Source organism: Sardina pilchardus, chromosome 20, assembly GCF_963854185.1.
Source record: "Sardina pilchardus chromosome 20, fSarPil1.1, whole genome shotgun sequence".
Classification (NCBI taxonomy): Eukaryota; Metazoa; Chordata; class Actinopteri; order Clupeiformes; family Clupeidae; genus Sardina; species Sardina pilchardus.
In genome coordinates, this window is record NC_085013.1 from 23,122,007 (window position 1) to 23,144,409 (window position 22,403).

The 22,403-nt window shown below is 47.2% G+C and overlaps 2 protein-coding genes across 3 annotated transcripts in view; both read right to left on the reverse strand.

The window, feature by feature from the left end:
- ism2a (isthmin 2a) overlaps positions 1-2,056 on the reverse strand; it is a 29,130-nt gene extending 27,074 nt beyond the window's left edge. Inside the window, exon 1 of the mRNA XM_062522442.1 lies at positions 1,289-2,056. Within this exon, the coding sequence (XP_062378426.1) occupies positions 1,289-1,420 (132 nt within the window). The 5' untranslated portion in view covers positions 1,421-2,056. The remainder of the gene's footprint in view (positions 1-1,288) is intronic.
- A 425-nt stretch (positions 2,057-2,481) lies between these two features.
- Positions 2,482-22,403, reverse strand: part of sptlc2a (serine palmitoyltransferase, long chain base subunit 2a) — a 32,283-nt gene continuing 12,361 nt past the window's right edge. For both annotated transcript variants that reach the window (XM_062522443.1, XM_062522444.1), the window contains exons 9-12: positions 21,922-22,048; positions 10,208-10,343; positions 6,807-6,936; positions 2,482-5,087 (exon numbers count right to left, since the gene is read on the reverse strand). In XM_062522443.1, the coding sequence (XP_062378427.1) occupies positions 4,968-5,087; positions 6,807-6,936; positions 10,208-10,343; positions 21,922-22,048 (513 nt within the window). In that variant the 3' untranslated portion in view covers positions 2,482-4,967. The remainder of the gene's footprint in view (positions 5,088-6,806; positions 6,937-10,207; positions 10,344-21,921; positions 22,049-22,403) is intronic.

Genomic DNA, 22,403 nt, shown 5'->3' on the forward strand with positions numbered 1-22,403 from the left:
TGCACATGCACTGCATGACAGCTAAATTAAGTCAGAGCTTTCGTCTGGGCAAACACACAGTAAAAGCTCTACCTGTGGAGGGTGTGCATTTTTCCTCTCTGCATGGTGACACTTAGTAAAATATCTGTTGGAACAATATAGCAGGCAGACCTCAGGTGATTTATTGCTGAACTTCAAACAAATAGCCTGTCTGGTGTATCCGTGGACATTCAAACTCAGGAGCGATGGATTGCAGAAATAAAACATAAATACGCCTCCCACCACCACCACAGAAGTACACGCACACACACGCAGACACATACACAGACACACACACAGGCACACACTGACTCACTCACGCAACCCTCTCATGTGATGGATAGTGCTCATATCCACGCATGCTTGACATTCACCTAAGACACGAAACCCACCGCTCCGCCACTGTTACCCATCAATCATATTTTATCAGACAGCGCCGCTAGTCTTGCTTAGACTGCGTGCAGCCTGATACCTTAACAAGGTCCTGTTCTGAAACTTCAAGAGGAAAACTGCAGGACGTCAGTCAGCCCCCCTCTACTCTGGAGGTTTCACTTGATTGGCCACATGGGCAATCAGTCTGAGGAGTAAGAGCAATTCAGCTGGTACACGCTGGAGTTATTAAGGCATGGCTGACACACGGCATGCAGAGCCTTGCGTCTGTTCTTCACGCCGTAAAACCCCCCAGCTATAGCAGTGACTGAGTTGTAGCCTAAGCAATATGCCCAGAAGTCATGACCTAATTAATACTGTGTTATAACCGTTACCAGACGGGTAGCCGCGCAAATTCTATCCGCAGGCTACTGTGTTACATATTCCGAAATGGGTTACTGCCATATGAGTTTTGTTTGTAGTTATCGATCAACCATAAACAAATACACATTATAGAAAAGAACGCATAACTGCAAGTGACCCCATGACTAAAAATAAAAATAATATAAATAAGTTGTCTTTAAATAGGTCTACTTTTCTCGACAGTCATAGTGCCTCTGCCTCGATCAAATAATGTAACTGAATGTCGAAATATCAATCACTAAACACTGATTTGACACAAAATATTGACACACTTCGATATTAGATATCACCGACACTAGGAATCACACTTGTCACGAAAGGCTATTTCACCTGGAATCACACTTACAATGAATCAGAGCACATTTCCCTTCAGAGTCCCTGAGTTGCAAAAGTCAACCAAAATCCTATACTGTCCATTAGAAATCATATCTTGCAAACTACAATTGATATGATATACTTAAAAGTGCATGCTGCTTACCTCCGTGGACGCACCCCTGGGTTTGGAGCTACCGGTCCTGTGCTTCTTCATGGGGAGCCCTCTCGCTGTCAAAAAGGAAAGAGTCAAGAGAACTATCAACAGTCCCACAACTTTCTGCCGAAATCTCTGCATTGCTTCAGGAGATCAATTCAGTGACAGGCACCAGTTTTTCTTCAAATCATCAGCCTGAAGTTGCGACGCACAAAGTGCGCCGGAGAAACTTTCACTGTTAATTAGCTACTCAGTCAGGGAAAGATTCCAAGAAGCTGGATTAAGATCATTACAAAATATTTTGTAAAAATCACTGTCACATCTCACAAGACGACAGATAGGCACGTTATACTGTCCACAAACAAGGCGGGAATGTGCAGAATGCGGCGGAGTTCATTTGGTGTTTTGTCCGTTTCAAGTGTGCTGAGGGGGTCCCATACTCTGCTTTGCGCTTTGGGTCCACGCGCCCGTAGCTGTGCGGACTTTTAAAAGATCTGTTCCCGGTTATGCCAGTCCATGTGCTCGTGACATGAAGAATAGCCAGCCTGCAACACATTGAATTTAAGAAGTATCTTGTTGGCTCTTAGGTCTGTCGCAGAGGTACGGAATGGTTCACGAATGCTTCCTCTGTGTCCACCACAAATTTGGAAACGGAAGGGCAGGATACAGGTAACACTGGAAAAAAATCCTATAATGAATGATAAACAAAATGCTGTCTATTAGTTTGTGTCAGTTGTGACAGACTTGCTTCTCATTAAGACATGCCGACTTCACTATTTCCTCCAACGCTCTTCACATTACGCTGGTGTCCCGGCTTCCAAGAAATATATTGGTCGGATTTGGGCATCGAATCGCATCTTCCCAGTTCGTGTGACGTGAGCGAGGGTTGGTTTAAAGCTGGCGGCGAAAGAATGAATGAATGACTGAATGATTGGACTGACGACGAAGGTTGTCGTTAGGACCACAGTACAGAGGAGAATATCCAAACCAATGTGTATAAGACCTCGCCAGGCGCATAAGTCTATAATATAATGGTTAAATTTGTCTCCCTCTAATATGACTTTCTGTCAAATATACTAAGCAGAGAGAAATTTGCTGACAATAACTGCTATGCCTTGGTTTTAGCAGCTAGCCCTGAGGAAGGAGCATGCATGTCTTATAACCACTGCAAAATAGTGACAAAGTCAAATAATCAGTAAAGATGATGTTTTAGTCATATTTTAATGTCCTGGAAGGAGTGAACAGTGCTGATATCTAGGGAACAGTGCACTTTGATCGAGAAAGTAGGTCTACCATTGTTACTACTGGTAGCAAACCCATGTTATGTGTTACAGCACATGTATTGATAAAGCTGTCTGGCTATGACACCACTGCTTTTATGCAGACCAGAAATTCCCATAACATAAATGGACAGAACCAAGTGTTATTCAGGTCAAAAGGGAGAGAAAAATAATAGACATCACTTTAATAAAACATAAGACTAAATATGGTTATCCATGTCTTCTTCCAGGTCCAGTCAAACATGATTAGATGTCCTTTTTCAATACATACACACGTCTACCAAGCTGAAAAGCTTGCACACGTGTTTACCAAGCTGGAAAGCTTTCCCCTTAAACTACTGATCTGACCAATGCATACTTATTGGCAAGTAAAAATCCTTGTCCTTGCCTGGTGAATGTTTTGATAACTTCTCTTATCAAAACTAAATAGATAGAAATGAAAATACAACTCCAAAAAAGAAAGAAACACATCTGACATTTGACAATCAACATTCATCCTTTTTTTTTATGTTTTGGTCAAAGGGGTTAGGGGTATTATTTTTCCCAAGTTGGATATCTCAAACACAATCTGGAATGGATGACGTTCAGACAGACAAGCCACTAAAGCCACGAAACATAGTGTATCAAGTACAGATCAGCACCGTTTTTTTTTGTTTGTTTGTTTTCATCGTAAACTAGCAGCCTCAGTGAGTACGTCATACATGCGCTTGTTGAGGATTACAAAGGGTTGTTGTTGTTGTTGTTGTTGTTTTTTCTCTCTTCTAACGAGGAATACTCATCAGTAGTACTGGCACTGACGAGCGTGCAGTGTAAACGTGCATTGTTGAGGACATTCTGGAGCTGCCTTAGAGAAACAATGTACTTTTTTTTACTCCCCAAATAAGACATAAAAAAAAAGAGATAAAACAATAAATAAATCTGTACATCAGAGACAAAACCACACAAACTGGACAGATCTAAACACAGGAGGCGATTTGTTTTTTTCGGAGATCCCTGCCATCTTGACACAGACAGTGGTGGCACGTGTTCCTCACCAGACCAGAGACTTCGGAGAGATAGTCTGGAGGTGGCCTTGGGGGCAGTCTATACTATCACTGGTCAAAGCTATATATATATAAAAACCAAAAGCTATAAACCAAATGAAAATATACACAATAAAGGTTAAAAAAGGAGATAGACAACAGATTATCCTAAGATAAAACTCAAGAGACTGCTCGTGCGCAATTAAGCTTAGTATTCAACAGTGAACATCAACCAAGACCTATTTTAAGACAATTATAATGAAAAGTAACGGCATAATAATAATAATAATAATAAAATCTGGGAATGAACAGAAGGTCTTGTCCCTGCACAAAAGTTCATGAATCTCCTTCGAGTTGAAAATCTGACAGAAGCGCAGAGCTTTGCACGGATTGGCCTAAGACATCACCAGCGCTGTGCACGGATTGGCCAAAGACATTACCAGCGCCGCCCCGCAGTGATTTCTATCACTGTACAAAAATAAATAGATCACTAGTCAGAGAAACCATATTGAGGTTCAAGTAAGACACTGATTCCTGGTTGTTATGCAAAGGCTGTGGAAAGAAAAACAACAGGGCCAAATCCCGAGAGGAGAGAAGGGGGATCTCAGGGAGTGATTTAAGGGAGGGGATCGCCACAGCAATGGAGGGGGGGGGGGGGGGGGGGGGCAAGGTGCTGGTGGTGAAGGGAGGGGGGGGGCTGGGGTGGTCCTCAGAGACCAGATCCCTGGGGCTCTCCAGTACTATGTTCTCCGGTCTGTTCCCACTTAATCCAATGGTGTTTTCAGTGCACAGAGATGGGTTTGAGGAAAGACCGGTGAACGAGGAGAGAGAGAGAGAGAGGGGGGGGGGGGTGTATGAGGCAAACCAGAAGGCAGTGACCAACGAGAGTTTGTTTTTCCTTCTCTAAGCACAGAAATGGTGTCCTGGTAGTCTGCCTACACTCTCACTCTGTCTCACACTCAAACTCTCTCTCTCTCACACACACACACACACACACACAGGCACACAGAAGCCATAAGATGCAGACAGTCCCAACATTAAATTCCTTGCTTACAGGTAAAAAAGTAAATGCATGTTAAAATGGTGAACAGAGAGAGAGATAGATGATAAACACACAAACAAACAAACAAACAAACAAACAAACATACAAACATGACAGACCACTGTTCACCATCCCCAGACCTCAGTAGGGTCATCGGTAGAATCTGTGTGCAGGTTAGGAGTAAGGAGGACCGGGAAAAAGAAAAGAAATTACATTTATTGAGTGGTTCAGTAACTCTCTCCTCTCCGGAGAGAGCTCGGGATGAGGGCGCAGTGCAGGTTTGGTCTGAGGCCGGAGAGGTGCTCGATCAATCAACCGATCGATCAATCAAACTATTGATTTGATCAGTCCTCGCTCTCCTCGTATGTGGTCTCGATGAAGGGCCGCTCCACGGCTGGCCGTGTTCTGTGCCGCGAATACTTCAGCTGGAGCAAGTCCCCCACTTCACTGATTTTCTCCAGGGCCTGGAAACACACACACACACACACACACACACACACATACACACACACACACACACACACACACACACACACACACACACACACAGATGTCATATGCAATTCCACTTCTTCCCAGATCAACTCTGAGCTGCTGCTACTTTGGTGGTTTCCACTACAGGGGCTGACAAAAGGATCTTCAGAGAGACCCCTACTGTAGCACCACACAACAGGATTAAAGGAGCACCACTTCAATCACACAGCAGGGTAGAAAACCACCAACATATGAGGGTGCTAAATATCAGAGCAACGTGGCCAATTTGTATCGTGATTCCTCTGAGCATACAGTACACATTGATCTATCGGTGAGGAAATTCTAGAGCTCTCTAGAGCATTCTAGAGCATTCTAGAAGACTGCTGTCTATGGGACGCTACACAGTGACCAGGGAGGCAAATCTCTCAGTGTTCTCACCAAATCCCTCTGAGCTACAAAGAAAACATGTTTGGAGAAAACATAACGAGACAAATGTGAAAATGTGAAGAGTGAAATCTACACAGTCTGCTGAAACAGAAACAAACACATACCAAACACACACACACGGAAATGTCCAAGTGTGTTTGAAATGAGCAGCCGGGAGACGTTGACTAGCGTCACACTGAGCTTTGAGGTGATGTATTCTGATGCTTTAATTCTCCTCTGGCTCTCCTCCCCTCTCTCTCTCCATCCAAGACTGCCACATAAACCACGCAGCTCTCTAACGAACAACGGAATGCAGGGAAATATATTCTACAACGGCTCAGGGGTTCGGGAAGGGGGGGGGGGGGTGCGTGGCGACAGGTTATACTGGCTCACATCAAAGCAGACTCTGTTGAGATGCTATTCTTTGTGAAAAGGAGGAGGCAGGGGGCATGTGCGTGTGTGTGTGTGTGTGTGTGTGTGAGTGTGAACTGGGAGGTGGTGAGGAGAGGGGACTGTGTACTTTTCAGAGTAGTTAAATTGAGTGTCCTTGGGGAGTCAGATTAGGATGCTCTTTGATCTGCTGCCAGCGCCCAGCGGTAGCCGTGGTTACGAAAACTCCTGGGCCGGCCCGAGAGCAGCAGCGTGGGCCTCTGCTCACTAAATTACCGCATGCTGCAGGAGGCTGCAGAGAAGAGGTGCCCGAGCACATTCCTCTGTCGCTTACTACACACGCACACACACACACACACAAACGCAGACACACACACACACACACACACATGCACACACACAAACACAGACACACATACGCACACACATACGTACACACACACACACACACACACACACACACAGACACACGCATACACACACACACATACACACACACACAGACACAGACACAGGCACACACACACACACACACACACAAACACAGACACACACGCACATTCACGCAGACACTCACTCATGTCCACTCACACACTTAAACCGCAATCAGTGGGCAGACTCAGTTTGGAACTCAGATAAAAGAGGCCATATTATTTTGAAGTTTTATTTTTTGGGGGATATTGGGGGGTGAAAGTGTCTGGTTTGGTCCTCAAAACAAAGCATTAAAGTGCTGGACTAACTGGAGCCAGCCCGAGGAGCTCTTCCTCTTGTGTTGAGGGAATACTTGATAGGTTTGCGTCCAAAGACAACAAACAGAGAGATCGCTAATAGCCAGACAGGCTAGACAGAAATGCGCTGACAGCCAACTTTCCAGAACCATTGCGACGACTCACCAGGTCCAGCATTGCTTTGGTGTGGGCGGCGGATATGCAGAAGCGAGCTCTGGACTCGATGATTGGGGTGGCGGGGAAGCCTACGACCACCACGCCGATGTTCCTCTTCAGCATCTCCCGACCAAAGGCCCTAAGGAACGCACAGGAGAAGCAGAGATATCAGACACCAACTAGAAATGCAATTCCAAGGAATTACCAGTGCATGAAATGCAAAAATAGATAGATAATGTAGATATGGTTACCAAGGTGTAGCTAGGGTAAATATGGTGGTTGCATAGTTTACAGAGAGTTGATAGTGTGAAGGTAGACAGTTTAAAGCTGAAACATTTTGATTTGCTGATTTCTATTCATGTTAAAATGTTAACTATGGTAACAATGATAACCAGGTTGATTGGTTAACTTAGCTACTGATTTCATGCAGTAATGGTAAAAAGGTTAACTATGCTAACTATGCTCACAGTGTTAACCAGGTTGATTAGCTAACTTAGCTAATGATTTCTAGCAGTTATGCTAAAAATGCTAACTATGCTAGCAATGCTAACTATGGTAACAATGCTAACTTAAACTAACAATGCTAACCAGGTTGATTAGCTAACTTGACTGATGATTTCTAGCAATAATGCTAAAAATGCTAACAATGCTAAAATTGCTAACAATGCTAACCAGGTTGATTAGCTAACTTAGTTAGATGTTTTTTGCAGTTATGCTAATAATGCTAACTATGCTAACAATGTTAACTATGCTAACCATGCTAACTAGCTAACTTGCTAGTGAGGACTTTTATTTTGAAACAGTTGTTGCTAGGGTATCCATGGTGGCCACTATCAGGAAGCAAGAGGTTACTGCAGCATAATCATGTTGGTTGCTATGGAAACGGTCATAAACGCTTAATTTTAATGGTTGGTATGTTGATTGCTAGGTACATGGAGGTTTCGTGTAGTTGACTGGAGGCATAGTTGATAACTGACAGTTGGAATGGTTGAACAGTTAAATAGTTGAGTAGTTACAATGGTTAAATGATTTAATAGTGTATTATTGCAGTGAGGACCTTTATTTTGAAACAGTTGTGGACAGAGGAAGTAGTGAAACAGAATCTGTAGTCTAAATGAGATTGTATGCTTAAAGCCTGAGACAGAAGGTGCCTCTCATATAGCGTTTACGCGTCCTCTCTCGCTCCTCGATCCTCACTGATCTACATAAAGAATGATGGAGCGGCAACAATGGGATAGTCTAGCCCTTCTTCTATCTTTCTTTATGTAGATCATTGAGGATCGAGGAGCGAGGTAGGACATATAAACGCTGCTTGAGAGGCACCCACAGTAAATACTTTGAAAGTTGTATGTAGATAGTCTAATTAATGTTGATAGACAGAATGTTTAATGGATGTTGATAGGCAGATTGTTTAATAGATATTGATTGACAGTTTAATGGGTGGATGAGTGAATGGTCTGAAGAAGATGAATGGATAGAAGGTTGGATGGAATGTGCCTTATATTCTTGTTAAGAGAGACACTGATACAGCTCTCTGAGAGTAGTTGATACAGGTGTAATCAATTTAACTGGCTAGTCTTAAGAGAGAGTGTGCTTAAAGCCTGAGACAGAGTAAATCATTTAAAAGTTGAATGTAGATAGTCTAATTAATGTTGATAGACAGAGAGTTTAATGGATGTTGATAGGCAGATTGTTTAATAGATGTTGATAGACAGTTTAATGGGTGGATGAGTGAATGGTCTGAAGAAGATGAATGGATAGAAAGTTGGATGGAATGTGCCTTATATTCTTGTAGACTGGAGAGACACAGCTCTCTACTGAGAGTAGTGGATACAGATACAGGTGTAATCAATTTAACTGTCTAGTCTTAAGAGAGCCAGTGTATGTAGCCTGAGAGAGAGAGAGAGCTGCTGCAGGTGGGGCTGGCCACCTGGCATAAGATTCTAATTGCTTAATGATCCGATTGTGATGTCATAGAGGCCAATGTTAAGTCTATGGGGAAATTTGTAATAGTTTTTAATTTATAGTTTAAAAAGTATAAAAGTTACAAAGTTGAAAAATACTTAGCAGCCTTCCCCTATTTAAGACCTACGTTGCGACGTTTGAATGAAGTTTCTAAGTTAAACGGTTCAAGCTGAATAGAAAAAATGAATTTGATCAGCGGAATAATAATAAGAAGAAGAAGAAGCCTTGGAAGAACAGTACAGTGCATTTTCATGCACTGTAATCAAACACAATACTGACCACTGTTAATGGCCTTTCAGTTGGTTCTACCACAGAGCTAGAAGCTAATTGAAAACTTCCATTTCAATATTGTGCTTATTATCAGTGGGAGCATGTAGAACCTATTATTATCAGTGGGGGCATGTAGAACTTACTATTACCAGTGGGGGCATGTCGAACTTAAAGGGAAACTATGCAGGTTTCGCTGGTTTCGCTTTCGCTTTTAGTTTTAGCGTGTATATTTTACAAAAACTCCTCAATCGGTCAGTCTGCCTTTTCATGAGTATGTGATGTTGTGGTGTTGTGTGGTGTAGTGTAGTGCAGTGCAGTGCAGTGCAGTGCAATGTAGTGTAGTGTAGTGTAGTGTAGTGTAGTGTAGTGTGGTGCGGTGCGGTGCGGTGCAGTGCAGTGCAGTGCAGTGTAGTGTAGTGTAGTGTAGTGTAGTGTAGTGTGGTGTGGTGTGGTGCGGTGCGGTGCAGTGCAGTGTAGTGTAGTGTAGTGTAGTGCAGTGCCGTGTAGTGCAGTGCCGTGTAGTGTAGTGTAGTGTAGTGTGGTGTGGTGTGGTGTGGTGTGGTGTGGTGTGGTGCGGTGCGGTGCAGTGCAGTGCAGTGTAGTGTAGTGTAGTGCAGTGCCGTGTAGTGCAGTGCCGTGTAGTGTAGTGTGGTGTGGTGTGGTGCGGTGCAGTGCAGTGCAGTGTAGTGTAGTGTAGTGTAGTGCAGTGCAGTGCAGTGCAGTGCAGTGTAGTGCAGTGCAGTGCAGTGCAGTGCAGTGCAGTGCAGTGCAGTGTAGTGTAGTGCAGTGCAGTGTACTGTAGTGTAGTGCAGTGCAGTGTAGTGCAGTGCAGTGTAGTGTAGTGCAGTGCAGTGTAGTGCAGTGCAGTGTAGTGTAGTGTAGTGTAGTGCAGTGCAGTGTAGTGCAGTGCAGTGTAGTGTAGTGTAGTGTAGTGCAGTGCAGTGTACTGTAGTGTAGTGCAGTGTAGTGTAGTGCAGTGCAGTGTAGTGTAGTGCAGTGTAGTGTAGTGCAGTGCAGTGTAGTGTAGTGCAGTGCAGTGTAGTGTAGTGTAGTGCAGTGCAGTGTAGTGTAGTGTAGTGCAGTGCAGTGTAGTGCAGTGCAGTGCAGTGCAGTGCAGTGCAGTGTAGTGTAGTGCAGTGCCGTGTAGTGCAGTGTGCCATCCTGGCTCCACTCACCCAATCTTGGCCGGCATGTAGAGCATCATGGGAACCACAGGTGAGTCGCTGTTGCCGTAGGTGATGAAGCCCAACTCCAGCAGTCTCCGCCGGAAGTAGGCTGTGTTCTCCGCCAGCTGCTTCACTCGCTCACGGCCTGGAGGAGATGTGTGTGTGTGTGTGTGTGTGTGTGTGTGTGGGGGGGGGGGGGGGTGGATGGAGAGACACAAAGAACAAGTGAGTGAAAAGAGAGAAGGGTGGAGAAAGAGAGAACAGAAAGACAAACAGAACCAAAGAACAGAGCTCAAGACCTCATCTTGTTAAAAGGTCGTCCACTTTTGCTTGTCGAGCAAAAGAACAATCGCCATTATCAATCCAGAGATAACCACTAACGGTTAATAACAAACCCAAAGCGGAGTTAAAGGGTCACCAAACCACTCGGGACCACAATCTTAATCAGCATGGTCGACCCCTCTCATTACACCGAGAGAGAGAGAGAGAGAGAGAGAGAGAGAGAGAGAGAGAGAGAGAGAGAGAGAGAGAGAGAGAGAGAGAGAGAGAAGCTGCAGAGAGGGCGGGTTTGTGAGCGGTCTTTGAGTGTGATCTCCGTGGCCTGCGTAACCTTGGCGAGGCGGGTTTGTGAGCGGTCTTTGAGTGTGATCTCCCTGGCCTGCGTAACCTTGGAGAGGCGGCGAGGTGAATCAGATGTTTACATTTCCCGTGTCCAGCAGGCAGCTTTATCACACCCAGGGCTCTATCTGAGCACGGCCCCCATGTCTATTCAGATCCCAATCGCCTCTCCAAACAAAGAGAGGCTTTGGCAGGTATAGTGCAGCGGGCAGTGTGCAGACACACACACACACACACACACACACACACACACACACACACACACACACACACACACACACACACACACACACACACACACACACACACACACACACACACACACACACACACACACACACACAGAGAGAGAGAGAGAGAGAGAGAGAAAGAGAGAGGAGAGAGCCTCCGATTCTCCACTGATAGTGGCCAAGCTGCACAAATATGAGAGGTATGCTGCAGGCGCGATGGGAAAAACACCCGACAGGGAGAGAGGGAGAGAAAGAGAAAGACAGAAAGAGAGAGAGACAGAGAGAGAAAGAGAGATATAAAGAGAGTGACAGAGAGAGAGAGAGAGATTGAGAGAGAGAGAGACAGAGAGAGATAGAGAGAAAAAGAGGCTCCAGCTCCTCACTTCCTCCCCGAGCGGCGGATCAGTGATCACAGAGTCCCGCGGCGTGGCGCAGCCAACCCGGAGTCCGTCAGAGACAGGCAGGCAGGCAGGCAGGCAGGCAGGCAGGCGGATGTCTGGTTCTGTTGTGATTCCCAGAGAATTCCCCCCGTGGCCCACAGGGGAAGGAGAGGGCTGTGTGTGTGTGTGTCAGTGATGCGCGGGCTGATCCAAATCGAACGGGCGACCGCGGTCACCCGCGGTCACCCGCGGTTATGGGTCAAGAAAAAATATTTTTAATGATATTCGGGTCATGTTTGGTCGGGTCGGTAAAAAAAAAATATGCCGTTAATTTTTTGTCATTTATATCGTACATAATTGTCTTTAGAAGAGAAAGACATAATTTGCAGCATTACCACTGAAACGCAAGTCTATCCCCCACATTTTGTCACGAACATGTAGAAATGCACTTGTTGTTTCTGCGTAGACAGACCCTCGGCTACACTTGACATGCAGTTGTGTTCTGTTGTCATAGCATATGCTTTCTCTGTCTATGATCTGCAGCTTTTTTCTCTAACTGCTGGCCTCCTCCACAGAAAATTCGGCTACTGAGCAGCGAAGTTGTCGATGCAATGCGTGCTTCTCAAGTCTGATCATTTGCAGCAAGATCGAATGGTATTATGGAAAGAAAAATAAACTAAACGTTTCCCAAATCAGGAAATACTTCTTAATTTAATGTCATCAAGGCATAGCCTACAATATGAGCATGCAATGTGCGTCCTTGCACAACTTATAAAGTGGCTCGTTGGAAAGCCCCACGTCTGCTCTTTCGTGCAATAAAGGTTTCATCTCGCTGCAATTTAATCGCGGAGCAATGACTCACTCAATCGGGCTCTATGGGTTATGGTTTTTGTTTTGGTCCATTGATGAAGACGTTAATAAAGAGTTTCTTAATAATATTCTATGCCTGCATGTCATGCTTGGGAGAGCTTCAAGGCATTCATGTGAGGAACGGCTGAAACAGAATTTGTATAGGAAAATCCTTAGGCTAGTTGTTCAATGTTGAGTCAAATAGGCTAGCCTAATTTTTGGATGAATGCTGACACGGAACAAAAAAGGGTAGACTAAATGCATGTTTCCCAAGTTCTGAGCAATTATAGGCTAGGCTATATATAATTAGGCAATATATATTATTGTTTTACATATGAGATACCAGTTTTGCGTAGCTCAATGACGCTACGACTAAGTTAGACTAGGCTACTTTTTACAATTAGCGGGTCGGGAAGCGGGTCGGGTCCAGTATTTCAATAATTATATTTTGCGGTCCGAGTTGCGGTCGGGTTAGTTGTAAACGGCGGGGCGGGGCAGGTCATTCAGACACGTACCCGCGCATCACTGGTGTGTGTGTGTGTGTGTGGGGGGGGGGGGGGGGGGGGGGGGGGCGGGGGGACGGGGGGGTCGCCCGGAGGAGCAGTCTTGGCTGGACTCGGCACCAGCGGCCAGCTTGGCTGTGAGTTGCATCGCTCTCTCTCTCCCTCTCTCTCACTGGTCAAACATTCCGCGCATGCTGGAGATCGGCAGGGGAGGAATTTCCTCTTCCTGGACAATTTCTCACCCTCGTGTGGCTCAGACACAAAGACAGGGGACGCCATGGCCCACAGAGGACCATGAACACACACACACACACACACACACACACACACACACACACACACACACACACCTAAACAGTAACAAAATGGTCTACACACACACACCTAAACAATAATAAAATGGTCTACACACACACACACTCACCTAAAGAATAACAAAGTGGTCTACTCACACACAACACACACACACGCACACACACACACACACACACTCACCCGCCTAAAGAATAACAAAGTGGTCTACACACACACACACACACGTGCAGACAGCATAATGGTAGGTGAAGGGCACCCGGATGCTGGTAAGCCTGTTCACGTTCCATGGGCTTGTGGACAGCGTAACTCCAATTAGGGCTTTTATGTCCAAATATTTTCAGAGGCAACAGTCAACCATCTTCTAGCCCCCACAAGCAAGACCTTCATTTCACCCAAGAGGAGCAGTGAAGAAAAGCAGGAAATCACTAGAACATAACACAAGCAGGGCGGCTGAGACGTACCGTATGACGCAATATGGCTATCATGCTACAGATGTGAGCACACGTGTGTGTGTGTGTGTGTGTGTGTGTGTGTGTGTGTGTGTGTGTGTGTGTGTGTGTGTATGTGTGTGGGTATGTGTATATGTGTGTCGTCACACCTGACAAGCTCTCGTGAAAGGAGACTTGACTGGCTGTGAAATTGGACTCTTCCCATGGTCACCCCCCCAACACACACACACACACACACACACACACACACGCACACACACACACCCCTTCCCCTGGCTCATGTGAATTGGCTACTGACAGATAAAGCCGTCTCATGGAGTCACGGCCCGGTCACCCTCTCTGTGGCTTAGCCATCACTGGCCATTTTGTAGAAGCCTCCAGCATCCTGTTTCACTGAAGCACGCCGGTCCACTTTCACCACCGTTCCATTCACACACACACACACATTACACACAGACACATCACACACACACACACACACACACACACACACACACACACACACACACACACACAGACACACCTACCCATGCACATATACACACTCATTCCCACACACACACAAACCCATACACATATAGTATACACACTCATTCCCACTCACACACACTCTTTCTCTGTCGCACACAGAAACACACTCTCCGATCTTGCCCGTTTCACACCTCTAACTCCAGGGGTAAACGCCCTCATTCCCTTCGTGAGCCCCGATCACTCTGACTACATTAATAAGTGGCCAGGAACACGCGTGATGACACCGTGCTTATTGCTGTTAGGGCTGTGCAATTAATCGATTTTTAATCGTAATCGAGATTATTATTTTAAATCGTAATCTAATGTGAAATCGTAAAAATCGATTTTTCACTTTAACTAGGGTAATAACGGTACTTCTGTTTGCAAGTGTTGAATTTTGCGACAAAAGTTCAAAAAAGTTTCTTAATATCAATCATTTAAAATGAATTATTAATCATTCATATGGTTTAACAAGAGCAAGATTTGCACTTAAATCCCAATGGGGAAATTATTTGCAAAATGTTCAATAAAAAACAGCATATTTCAAACAAATTCTTGCCTTTTGTCATTTCAAAAATAATCGTAATCGTAATCGAAAATCGGATTTTGAGAAAAGAAAATCGAGATTTTATTTTTAGGCAAAATCGAACAGCCCTAATTGCTGTACAGTAATTTGATCACAAATGCCACAAGTCTTGGGCCACTTTTGGAGCTGACTGTTCAACAGACATCCCTGCAGAGCATGAGACAACATAAATGTATTGTTTGAGTTGTCATATTTGATTGAGAGAAAAAAAAACTTATTGTGCTGGGCAGACGTGTTTTTGTTTTTCCAGTCGCTTACGACAGTCGTAACTCACACTGTGCATTTCAATTGTTTGAAAAATGGCAGAAATCCAACCAAATCGCTCCAACACAACTGGACGAAAGTTTGTTGGACCAAAATTCGTACCGTGTTTGCCCGGCTTAAATGAGAGCAAACAATGAACCACAACATTTCCACAGTGCATCTCTCCTCGGCCCGCTAGCAGAGAACACGCTGACGCTCAAAACAGTGGCGAGTGGTCATTTAAAAAAAGAGATGGCATCAAGTTCCTCTTAAATCACAGCGCCCCAAGCGAAGACAGACATTGGTGGACTCGTCTGACTTGTCTGTGGTGGAGTTGGCCACAGGCTGGACAGGGGTGTGTGTGTGTGTGTGTGTGTGTGTGTGTGTGTGTGTGCGTGACCTGAGTGAGGAGTATCCCTCCGCAATTCCGACTGGGGGTCCAGTATGCGGTGGACAGGGCTGCCGGGGGTGCAGGGTGTGTGTGTGTGTGTGTGTGTGTGTGTATGTGTGTGTGTGTGTGTGTGTTGGGGTGGGGGGGGGGGTCCTTAATGAGTGGCAGCTCAGCCTCAAGGAGTCCCCCATCAGCTACATAAATTCATGCTCGGCAGAACAACTGTATAAAAGCGCTGCATCTGAAAGCAATAAAGTTTAAAGGGGGACGGTGGGGTGGGGTGAGGGGGCTTAGGGAGCGACCACTCAGACTGCCCGTCTTCAAGCTCTTCAGTCGGCACGGAGGCCCTCCCGGGGGGGTGGGGAGGGGTTTGGGGGTGCGCCTATCGGGGGGTGGGGTGGGTCAGGGGTGCTGGAGGGGAGGGGGAGGTGGCCCCTCAAAAGTAAATCTTTCTGGGGTACCCTTTCAACAGCTAGTTTCACAATGCGGAGCCCTAACTCCTTCCAGACCCCTGAAGGCTGAAGGGTTCTGGGGGGCGAGGAGTGTGTGTGTGGATGTGTGTATGCGTGTGTGTGTGCGTGCGTGGGGGGGTGGGGGGTTGCGGGCCCGAAAGAGCTTCCAGATGTGGGGGCTGCTTCCCCTTCTCAAAGGCACAGTTCCTCCTCACTTCCTCTACATCTGGGGGTGGGGTGAGGGGTGAGGGGTGAGGGGTGGCACAAACACCCGTGTGGCAGAGCTCAGAGGGGCTTCAGAGAGACACGGCCAGTCACCAGGTCACACACACAATCCTGCTCCACACACACACACACACACACACACACACACACACACACACATATACGCACACACTCATGCACACATACATACACGCGCACACACACAGGCATGTGCACACTCTCACACACACACACACACACACATATACACACACACACACACACAAACATAGGCATGTGCACACTCACAAACCCATAAGCATGGATGTTGAGGTGAACACCATCACTATGTCCACCCAGGCAAACTCACACCCAAACTATGCTCTCTCTCTCTCTCACACACACACACACACACACACACACAGCTCTTCCAGGCACGTTTGATTCTTGGTTTTGAATGAGTCACGCATCACTCCCTCCACTCTAGTATTCCTCTGGTGTTCCTCCAAAGCATCTGCTGTCATCCTGGGTGTGCGACTGAACGTGTGTGTGTGTGTGTGTGTGTGGCACCATCTCCCAAGCGGGGCCACCGCTGGCGATTAAAAGCCTGACTCACACGCCGCTCACACACTCGCTCTCCGGGAACCCTGCGGAACTCCACGCTTTTCCACCAGGGGAAACACTGATTCACCGTCGAGAGAGACAGAGAAAGCGTGCGGCGCAGGAAAACCAGCGTCACGGCCAGATATTTCCGTCTTCCTTTGATGTGGAGAAATCCTGCACCTTCTCCAGAGGCCTGTCACTTCCCATCCGCCTCCATCACCCATTTTTTCCTGTAAGAGGCTCGGACAATACACATGCAGGCAGTGTGTGTGTGTGTGTGTGTGTGTGTGTGTGTGTGTGTGTGTGTGTGTGTGTGTGTGTGTGTGTGTGTGTGTGAGAGTGCGTGTGTGTGTGTGTGTGTGTGTGTGTGTGTGTGTGTGTGTGAGAGAAAGTGAGTGCGTGTGTGTGTGTGTGTGTGTGTGTACACATGCAGGCTCCTCTCGGAAGTCTGTCAGTGAACACACACAGAACTCATCCATCATTCTGCCTAGAGTTCGGGGGGGTGTGGGGAGGGGTGTTGTGGGGGTTAACACACCTTAGCACCTACGACATGTGTCCCCCACACACCCGAGCCGTGGAAGTCAACACCTCTCGGCAGAGATAAACGTCCAGCGTTTGCTAAGTGCCACTGAGCACATAAAGGTTACAATCGCGCTTGACAATGTGATTAGGTGGGCCAATAAAAAGCCCTGTTGTCTAAACGTTCCACCCTTACGGGCCAAGGACACGCAGGCCCTCTTGCCATTGTGTTTAAAACACACACAGAGAGAGAGAGAGCCGTAGAAGTTATTTACGACGTTGGCCTGGACTTACGTAAGATAAACAACACAGTTCTTGATGAGCATTCCTAAACATTTGGGAAAAGAGACCTGGAGGTAGCGTCTTTGAAGTAGAGGCCGCTGGAAGCGACAAGCATGTGTTCTCATGGAAGATCCTGAGGTTTTAGGGGTCTCACTGTGTCTTTCTGACATGCATGAAGCCAAGCACGAGATCAAAATAGGACATTCCTAAGGAGTAGATGAGCCGATTTATGTGTTAGAGTGGGCAGTATTAAACAAGACAAAAAGAGGCCTCGCACACACACACACACACACACACACACACACGCACGCACGAACGCACGCACGCACTCACTCTCACACACGACACACACACACCAGACACACATACACACACACACACACACACACACACACACACACACACGCACACATAAACACACACACCAGACACACATACACACACACGCACTCACTCTCACACACACACACACACACCAGACACACATACACACACACGCACTCACTCTCACACACACACACACACACACACACACACTAACACACACTCTCTCACACTCACACACACACACACAGACCATGGTATAGGGGATGGAAAAGGCTTCTTTGAGCAACACGCCATAAAGGGTTGGCAGGCGTTTTACAGTACAACGGGCATTCAGGTGCAGGAGAGTGAAGGTTGTGAGAGCGCGTTAGCAGCGGAGTGCAGCTGACCTGAACCAGACTCCCCATCGGTTTCCACCTACAGTACGGGCCCCAAGGCCGCGGCAGCCAGCGTGACGGGACGACTTGGCCGCTGATCAAACGCACTTGGCTCCGTGTGCGAGCGGCGCTCCGACCGACCGACCGACCGCACGCGCTCCATCGCATCTCGAGAGCCGTCCGCGTCCGCACACGGCAGATGGTTTCGCTCAGCGGGAGACGACGGCGGATGCTTTCCATCCCGTGACGTGACGTGACGCTGACAGCGAAATCAGACTCGCAAAAAAACGCGCCCAGGCGACGTGAAATCCGACGCTCGCCATCAAGGCCGTCCGCCCCGGGAGGAGGACACGGATCTGGCAACAAAAAAAAGCCGCCCGGCAGTTTCTGGAGAACGAAAAGCCTCTCCGATGCAGGTCAGTCCAGCTCCCATGAGTCTTCACCGACCCAAGGTGTGCGTTTGAGTTCTTTTCCGCAGATAAATGATATCACGCCACGAGGCTCGAGACGTACAGTAAAATAACTCAAAGAGTATGCGGCTTTAGAGAGGAACCATGAACCATGACTGAACCCACAGGATGATTCACAAGGCCGGCACCTGCCACATACATTACTCTAGTCTACAGGACTTCACACACAATGGAAATCACTCGTAACGTCAAACGTAACGCGGCAAGAATCTGGATTCCCGTCAAATATCTTTCTTATATCACTTCATTTGTTCTCGTTCTACTCTCTTTGCATCTTTCTTCTCTTCTCTTTTATCTTTCTTTCTTTCTTTCCTTCTTCTCTTCATTCTTTCTGTCTATATATCTTAGTCTCTTGATTGATTTCTTTCTCTCACAGATTCTTTCCTGACGTGTATGACACTGAAAAAGGAGTGTCGTTAACTCCCATATTACCAGATGAGACGACAGATTGATACTTTATTCATCACGAGGGATATGCAGGCATCCAGTGGCTTATACAGTATATGACACACTCTTGGTTTGTTCCCTTCAAATGAACTTCCACCTGGTCTCCATCCCTTGCATACGCTGGCCCCAAAACCATGCCTTGTCTCACTTTGCTGGCCTATCTTCACCTCCCATCTTGCTCCGCTGAAGCGGAGGGCGCAAAGGTGTTGGTCAGCGAGGGCAAGCGGAGTGGATATCTCTCCCTGATAAGGCCCACTCTGATCAGCCTCTTTTGCAGCCGATTTCCTCCCCCACCACTGCACTCCCCACCCCACCCCTCCCCTCCCCTCCCCTCCCCTCCCCTCCCCGCCCCTCCTCTCCTCTCCCCTCCCCGCCGGAGCTGAACTTGTTTGGCGATGACCCAGTTCCCACGCGCAGTGTTAATGCGACGTGCAATTAAGCAACAAACAACCCAAAAGGCACTCACTCCGTCTACTCCAGGAGAGGCAGTGTCAGAGCTGACAGCTGAGGGCATTCTGATGATAACAAAACCGTAATTTGGGTTACAGCGTAACTTCCTCGAAAGCCTGCTGATGATAACACAATGAATGCCATGATAAAAAAAGCAATTAAAGCAACACAATGCCGTTTCTTTTACCTTAAAATAAAGGCTTCTGATGCTACATTGACTAATCATATGGCTACTAAAGTCTCTGACATTGCCCCGGCCCCCTCATAGTGCACTATGTTACGTTGTTGATCACGTCGGCTCATGACCCCATTTAGTCAGTTTTTGACAAACTGGATGCATTCTAAGCGCTAAAGGGCGTTGAATAATGACACCAAGGGGTACAGTATACATATCAATTCCTCCATGGTGTTACTATAATGCATGTGACATTATCCCAACCTAGACAGTTACGCTACATGTCTAACGGCCCGAAACATCAAAATATAAAAGTATTTATCAGGAGCTCATGGTGTAGTGGACTTTTTTCTTCGATTCACATGTCTCAAGTATTCCAATGAAAAAGAAGTCCTGAGGGAGAACTGCTACGATGGTAGCAGACAAGCTTACAGTAGCTGACAGTCAAAAGTTCTCCTTCTTTTCCCCCCCACGGCCCTCAACAGATACCACATGAGCTTTGACTCATGACAAGGCCCACCACTGTGACGGCGGAAGCGAGCCCTTTGCAAAGGAAGACTTTTTTTCCCCCCCTTTTAAAAGCACAACAGACCTTTGTGTGGACAGCCATGGGCAATGAGCTGGGATGGGAACCGCCGCAAGTCCAACTAGAGTTTCAAGTGTATTAGTCACACTGACCAATTCACCTGGGGGCTATTGAGAAGGGGAAGGGGCAGATGGGGATGAGGTAGGGGGGAGGGGGGGGGGGGGGGGGGGCAACTGTTTGTTGTAGTTGCCCTCCATGATTGAGTGGCAGTAGGGAGGACTCAGCTTCAGAGGGTCCAGCTAAAGGGCCAGATCAGACGGCCGCTGGAGGGGTAATTGTTAACACATTGGCCAGGCTCCGCCGCCGAGCTAAATATTATACCTGCAAGGAGCCGTCCACATCTGTACAACTAATCAGTCTTAGTCCATGAGTGGAGGGAAATTGCATCGGGGAGAGAGAGGGGTGGGGGGGTGGGGCGATGTTGAGAGAGAGAGGGAGGGAGAGAGAGGGAGGGAGAGAGAGAGAGAGGGAGAGAGAAAAAAGTCCCGTTATACAGTCTTCCGCCTTTCCTTCAAAGTGATCCGTGTACGATGACTATCGCAGACTTCTGTCCAAGTTTATTCAGCGTCGGAAAAAAGAAACCCCCCGTTCTAACGTTCTCGCAAAATGCTACAGCGCGGGCAAACGCATGATCTGAAAATGATTAAAAATCCTTATCAGCAGGGGGTCAATGCATACCAGTGTTATACACACACACACACACACACACGAGATGTGGTGTTAAGAGTGGCCCTGGAGCGGGTGGACGACGCATGATACGTGCTGCCACTGTGTGTTCACTAAGCGGCTGGCATCCGCCTCAGGTATGCAGCGCGGGCGCTGAGACTGGCGCGCTGGCACGGGGCACGGATGCGATGCCCATCTCCCCGCAGGCTGATAGAGCCGCCTGATAGGGCCTCGGGCCCGACCGCAGCCCGGGCGACGGGCACAAAGGCGCTGTCTGTGCGCGCCAGGAACCGCGGAGACGTTGGATGCTGCAGGTAGCTGGCACGGGCTTTATCGGAGAGAGAGAGTCGCCGACGCGCCCGCTATGCCCGCCGCGCCCGCTGCGCTCTGGCCAACGCGCAGCTTCAGTGCCACTGGCCTCAGAGAGCAGATCTCATTACAGCTCCAGCATCCAGCGCTGTGGACTCAGCACAGCCTTGAGGGAGGCTAGAATTAACACACACACACACACACACACACACACACACACACACACACACTCACACACACACACACACACACACACACTCACACACACAGACTGGGCCATGATTCAGGTGAGCTCGGTCTGCGACTGTTTATTTTCCAGCCCGCATCGGTTTTCTGTGGCTTTGACTGCGCTCCAGCTCATCTGCCCGTGCCACCCTGCCAGGCCCCACCTTGCTGTGTGTGGATACTGACCCCTAGTGGCAGAAACACGCCAATAAGCACAACAAGATGAAGAGAAGAAGAAGCTCAAAATACGCCTGCTCTACAGCCCACGCTTGGGCTCAGTGAGATGCTGTAACTGCTATGAGGAACCCTCCTCTGTTGAGAAAAAGTGTCAGCTGATTAAAAAAGCCTCTTCAGCTAAACACTCCCCTGATACTGTCAGCCAAACCCCCCTCAAAGGGATTCTACCGGGAGATTCTTCAATCATAAGCCGAATATCAAAACCTTTTCTCTGAGAATGTTTTATGAACAGAGTACAAAAGGCCTCTTCATGAAAGGTCTTGAGAGACAAGAAAATACAGTTAAAAAAGGGATTTGGAGTGCGCTGTTAAATGAAGCCTTACCTATTGTGGTGCCATCTTCACCCATAATGCACTTCATAGAAGTGATGATTTGTTCCACGACGGGCGGAGACATGGAGGTGGCGTACACAGCGCTGTGAGAATGTGTGCGCAGGTAATCCATCAACTCCTGCACACACGCACACGCACACGCACACGCACACGCACACACACACACACACACACACACACACACACACACACACACACACACACACACACACACACACACACACATACACAGGGAAACAGATACACAAAGAGACACAAACATTTAAACACATAAATCTGCTACATTTAAAAAACATCAAAGATCAAATCTATTCTAAACAACAAACCACGACAGCAAGAACAGAACAATAAATAAACAATCAGGGGAAACACGGTCTATGCCATAAATAGACACACAATCCGCAGCGGCAGCGGAACTACACTATCTCCTATTTATAGAACTGTCCAAACTTCCCTCCCTCGGTAATAACTCA